Source organism: Propithecus coquereli, unplaced genomic scaffold (genome assembly GCF_000956105.1).
Source record: "Propithecus coquereli isolate 6110/MARCELLA unplaced genomic scaffold, Pcoq_1.0 Scaffold449, whole genome shotgun sequence".
Taxonomy (NCBI): domain Eukaryota; kingdom Metazoa; phylum Chordata; class Mammalia; order Primates; family Indriidae; genus Propithecus; species Propithecus coquereli.
The window spans coordinates 1,390,785-1,396,554 of record NW_012150274.1 but is presented as its reverse complement, the minus strand read 5'-3'; the positions used below and the strand labels follow the sequence as shown (position 1 = coordinate 1,396,554).

The 5,770-nt window shown below is 53.4% G+C and overlaps 1 protein-coding gene across 1 annotated transcript in view; it reads left to right on the top strand.

The window, feature by feature from the left end:
- Nucleotides 1–1,399: 1,399 nt before the first annotated feature.
- The window catches only part of DPH7 (diphthamide biosynthesis 7), a 28,110-nt gene continuing 23,739 nt past the window's right edge, over nucleotides 1,400–5,770 (top strand). The window contains exons 1-4 of the mRNA XM_012654739.1: nucleotides 1,400–1,555; nucleotides 2,202–2,335; nucleotides 3,094–3,181; nucleotides 4,583–4,677. Coding sequence (XP_012510193.1) covers nucleotides 1,400–1,555; nucleotides 2,202–2,335; nucleotides 3,094–3,181; nucleotides 4,583–4,677 — 473 coding nt within the window. The remainder of the gene's footprint in view (nucleotides 1,556–2,201; nucleotides 2,336–3,093; nucleotides 3,182–4,582; nucleotides 4,678–5,770) is intronic.

Below are 5,770 nucleotides of genomic sequence, written 5' to 3'. Positions count from 1 at the left end.
GCAACACCTGTTTGCCATCCCCTGAGGGGTTTTCTGGAGCTTAGAGAACTCCATGTGCCCATATTGAGCTTGCACCAAGAAGCTACCCTTTGCTGCTGTGAGGGTCAGGGATGGTTTTTGCTGGGTAGGTGAAAGCCATCAGGAAAGGGGGGAATATGTGTTTCCCAAGAGATAGTGGTTCCTGTAGGTAGCAGTTGGCTCAAGCCCTGAGGATGTTCCCAGGGCTGGGGTAACTCCTCCTTCCAGAATCCAGCTATGGCAGGACTGTTGGGATGGGGATCCAACGTAGGTTGGCATGTTGGGATTCTGGGCAGTCTGAGGGCATGCGGCCCTGAGTTCCCTCAGGTGATCTTCGTTCAAACAGAAGCTCTGGGGATGAGGCACACAGACTGCAGGCTGTCTGCCTGTGTCCCCAGGGGAGTGGCCACATTGGAACTTGAGCCTGTCCAAGTCCACTGACCAGCAGAGGCTACCTCATTCTGCAGTGGGTCTTTGGAAAATTGTGTTGAAAGACAGGTGCCCAAGGTGACTGGGCTGGGGAAGGTGGTGTGCAGGTCTGAGGTTTGCCCGTGTGGGGCTCCTTCCCATTTCTCGAGGTTCACCATGCCCCCTGGCACGGATGCCCCCTTGAAGGTGAGGCGGGAATCCACAGTGGGCTGTATTCCTGTGTGCGTTCCTGGTCTCTTCTCTGATACCCTGGCTGCCCTTCCACTCCCGATGCCCCTGACCTCTCGGGTCTTTGTAGCTGTGTATCAGGTGTCCCCTGGCTGTAGGTACCTGGTTCCTGAGGGCTTCATGTGCACCCACGTCCTCAGGTGTGTCCTGTGGTCCTCAGGTGCCCTTCCTATCAGCTGCTCCTCGGCACGTTGGTCTGCATGTGTCCAGATTTCCATTTTGTGAGGACACCATTTGTTCTGGATTAGGGCCCACCCTAATACCTCATGCTAACTTGATTATTTCTGTAAAGACCCTCCTTCCAAAGGTCGTGTTCTGTGGTCCTTAGGGTTAGGACTTAATATCTTTCTGGGAGGGACACAGGTCAACCTGTAAGTGTCCAAAACTTGCCTTCCCCAATCTTTTCCGTAGGGTAGCGGGTTTTCGCGAAGGCTTCAGCCGCTAGGGAACGATCACGGGTCCTCACCCCGCTCCTAGCAGGTGCCCGCGGTTCGCCCCGCCCCCGGCACGTGCGCCGCCGCGGTCCGCCGGCCGGCAGGGGGCGCGGGAGCCCGTCTGGCGGAGTGTCCGGCCGGAAGTCCCACCCTGCGCCCCGGAAAGAGTCTGAAGAGGCGGCTGCCTGGGAAGCTGCCCGGGCTGACCCTCGCGCTTCCGCTCTCGGACCGCTGGTCCACGGCCTCGCAACCTGTGTCTGCCGCCACGAGTCGGCGTCCTCCGAAGGCCGATGACGGGCGTCGGCGCCCGGCTGGTGCAGGCGGTGGACACCGAGCTCACCGCCGACTCCGTGGAGTGGTGCCCGCTGGACGGCCGCAGGCACCTGCTGGCGTGCGGCACCTACGAGCTGCGGAAGCCGGACGGCGGGCTCGGCGCCCAGAGCCAGGTGCGGGGCCCTCGGCCCAGGGTCGAGCTGCTGCCTCAGGGAGGCGGAGCCGGCCGCACACGTTGAGACCTCTGTGGTCTGCAGCGAGGAAGGCCGAGAGGAGGAAGGCTCGTGTGTAGAATCACCCAGGAGGTGAAGAAGGGACACTGGCCTTTTGGCCAGAACGTAGGTTAGAAACAGTTTAGAGTCTCGAGAGCAGAACGTCCTCTGTATACAGGTGTGGCTCAGCTTTATGGAAGAAATCTATAGTACCGAGAAAATGGGGATTTCTTGGGAATTGTATGTCGCGTCTGGAAGGCACCCGTAAGGATACAAACCGGGACACTTTAAGAGGGAGAAGGGTCACTGGAACAACAGGACTAAGTCAAGACTGCCTCTGGCGAACTGGTTGCCTTGGTTACCCGAGCCATAGCTGGTCCCCGTTGGCCACTTAAGAGGAGCCTTCTTTACTGGGTCCAGGAGAGCTCACTTGCTCTTCAATCCCATGCAAGAAAAGAGACGCTTCTCCAGCTCAGAAAATCGGAGGTTCTGCATCCAGGCAGAGTTCCACTCTGGCAAACCTTTTCATTCCCTGGATCTCTTTTCCCATCCCTTGGGCCCCTCAGTATCTTAGGGTAATCAGAAAATATGTCTGCATTTTTTGTAGAGTGGACTGGACCCTGAAGAACCTCAAGTCCGTCTAGGTCGGCTCTACCTGTACGGTTTCAATGAGGACAACTCCGCTCACCCTCTGGTTGAGGTCCAAAGAAGAGATACTTCTGCAATCCTGGACATGAAATGGTACAACTTTGATAACCCCACTTGGTCTGAGTGTCTGTTTGTCATGAGTATCTAATCACTTAATCAGGGGAAGCCAGTGCCTGATAGCCTTCAACAAGATAGGGAAACATCTGGGCTTTGGGTTTATTTCTTTACTTTCCTCCCCACCTGTTGGCACTTGGAGAGTGCTTTACTTGGGGCTCATTTCCTTTGTTATTTTCCTAGCCCCAGAGTTAGCGTCAGTCTGGGAAGTGATGCAAGCTCTGACTTCATACACTGCAGAATCTTTTGTTTAGGAACAAAATTGTAGGCTCTAACCCGGTTTTGGAGCTGAAATTTAAACGCAGTCATGTGCTGCATGCCGATGTTTCATTCAATGACAGACCGTACATTCAGTGGTCCCATGAGATTATAATGGAGCTGCCCTGTACAGGTATACCTCTTTAAAACCCTTTTATACCATGTCCTTACCATACCTTTTCTGTGTTTAGTGGGTTTAGACATACAAATACTTACTACTGTGTTACAGTTGCTTGCAGTACCCAGTACAGTCACATGCCGTACAGGGTTGTAGCCTAGGAGTAATAGGCTATACTACCTGGCTTTGTGTAAGTACCTGCTATGATGTTCCCAAAACGACAAAGTCGCCTACAGGTGCCTTTCTTAAAACGTATCCCTGTTGTTAAGTGATGCATGACTGTAATAAATTTCTGGGATACATAACGCTCTCCTGTGCTTTGAGCACGTCCTGTGATCTGACGTATGGGTTTTCTCCTTAGGTGCCATGTCCCGGTGGCCGGCCATGTCCTGTTGGGCTTGGCAAATGCCAGTGGATCCATAGAGCTGTTCCGCCTGGTGGGATCTGAGGTTAGTGACAGGGGCCAGGCTCTGGGGTGGTAGGGACTTGAGAGAGTTAGGGAGGGAGGCTATGCTGGTACAGATGTTTTTCCAGAATGATCTCTTTTCAGTGGTGAGCTATACATAAATATTCTAAAGTAGCATGGAGTGCATTTTAAATTGTACTGAGTTCTACACGTAACTCCAAGAGGAGATCATCTCATGTGTCGCCAGCAGAGGGCTGCAGTGACAGGCTGTTCATTCACCTGTCAGTGAGTCTGAAAGTTCTCTAAGGAAAGCCTGGACAAGCATGTCTTGGGTTGATGGTGGGGCTAAGAATAGCAATGAATTTCCCAAGTGAAAATGCTGTTTCCTATGAGGAAAGCATATGATTCCTATATGAATTTTTCAAGTGTCTACAGTGATCCTGTACCATGCACTTGCAAAATGACTTCATCCGATTGTTGGGAGGTGGGGGACAGGTTGTCATGTAGTGGAGTGATGTAAATAGCCCATAGGCCGTGCCCGAACTCTGGGAGGGAGGGACGCACACTAGGTGTAGATGCTGTAAGTGGGACTGGAGCATAGGTCCAGCTGGCCTTTGATTCGTGGCAATTGAGGGCCTTGCTTCTGGCCAGTTCAGAGCAGCCACCCTGTCTTAGAAATGAGGGAAGGAATTGACTAAGGAAGACTATGGGCCCAAGGACCAGGTTTCAAGACAGGAGCACGTGAACCCAAGAAAGGACTGATGCAGCAGCCTGCTGGGAGCCTGTCGATGGAATTAAGCACTGGCCGGGTTGGTTAGGTATTTACCTTTACATAGATCTGAGAAAAGAGAAAAAATGTTTGAATAGCTAGTTGTACCTTCTGGAGTGAAAACCAGAGGAAAGTCCCCATTGTTGCTGTCTCTGGAGATAAGTTGCCAGCATCCCTGGAGGCCCAGGGTGGTGAAGAATGTGCCACAGTGGTCTGGAGCCCGCCCAGGCATCTCGATAGCTCTGGGAGTACAGCCAGCCAGTGGGTGTGAGAGGCAGGGTCTTCTTGCCTCACGGTCGTGTGTGGCGGGGAGTCCTCCTGCAGGTGAGTGAACTCTAGTGTTCTTGGGTCCTTCTCAGTGCACACGGCAGGGGCGAACGTTAGGTGAATGTGTGAATCAGTGACTGATGCACTGTGTTTATGTAGGGAGTGATCGAGGGAACCATGACTTACCTGAACAAGAGGAAAAATCTTCTTGGGGTTCTAGGGCTGTTTCCCTTTATCCCCCCCTCCCCCCAAGACAGGGTCTTGCTGTGTTGTCCAGGCTGCTCTCAAACTCCTGGCCTCAAGTGATCCTCCTGCCTCAGCCTCCCCGAGTGCTGGGATTATAGGCCAGAGCCACCTCACCCGGCTTAGGGCTATTTCCTTTTGACAGAGTTCCTTTCTTTCCAGTAGGAGAGCAGGTTCGAACTGCAGCCATTATCCAGCTTGGCCCTGGAGGAGCATTGTCTGGCTTTGTCCCTGGATTGGTCCACTGGGAAAACTGGAAGGTGAGGGCCAGGCTTGGTCAGGCACCCTGAGTCTTTCTTCTGAGGATTGATTCCTGTTTTCATGCTGTAGAGCAGGGACCACTTGACTGCTTCTCACCTCCTGCTGTGCGCCTCCCATCTCCGTTTCCTAAATTTCATGGAAGACAATTTTCCGGGAGGAGGGCGGGGCGGGAGGGGAGGAGCAGTACTCTAGAGCCCAGTCCTTGAACCAGGGTTGGGGACTGCAGCTATAGAGAATTAAAGCCACCTTCTGTTAGCCTTTTTTTTTTTTTTTTTTTGAGACAGAGTCTCACTGTGTTGCCCGGGCTAGAGTGCCGTGGCGTCAGCCTAGCTCACAGCAACCTCAAACTCCTGGGCTCAAGCGATCCTCCTGCCTCAGCCTCCCAAGTAGCTGGGACTACAGGCATGCGCCACCATGCCCGGCTAATTTTTTTCTATATATTTTTAGTTGTCTAATTAATTTCTTTCTATTTTTAGTAGAGACGGGGTCTCACTCTTGCTCAGGCTGGTTTCGAACTCCTGAGCTCAAACAATCCGCCCGCCTCGGCCTCCCAGAGAGCTAGGTTTACAGGCGTGAGCCACCGCGCCCGGCCTCTCTCACTGTGATTTATATATGAGTGGCTGGGGCTCCACAGTGAGAGCTGTTGCCCAGTGCTGCCTCTGTCCCATCTTTTGTCTGCCCAGCCAGCCTGCTGCTGTACTACCTGTTGGAGCAGACTGAGGGAGGGTGCTGGGTGGCCAGGATAGCCCTCCTCCCTTTGGGGAATCATCTTGTCCATGGAGAGCCACCAAGGGGAAACAAGCCAGGCTATGTCGCTGGGGTCTTCCCTGTCTTGCGGTCCAACCAGCCATCCTGCACAGAGGCTTTGCTTCCTGGGAGCAGGAAGTCTGGCCATTCCAACTCTGACCTGTCAGGCCTAGGTCAACCTGGCCCTGTCTTGGCCCTGCAGGTTCCTGCCACGCTTTTCCCTCTTCCAGCTTCTCTGCCACATGCCAGGATGCCGTATGTGTTCTCATTGCTGCCCTGGCTAGGCATAGCCCTCTGGTGGCCTTTAGTCTGTAAGCAGAGTTTCCAGTAGCTTCTCTCTCTCTC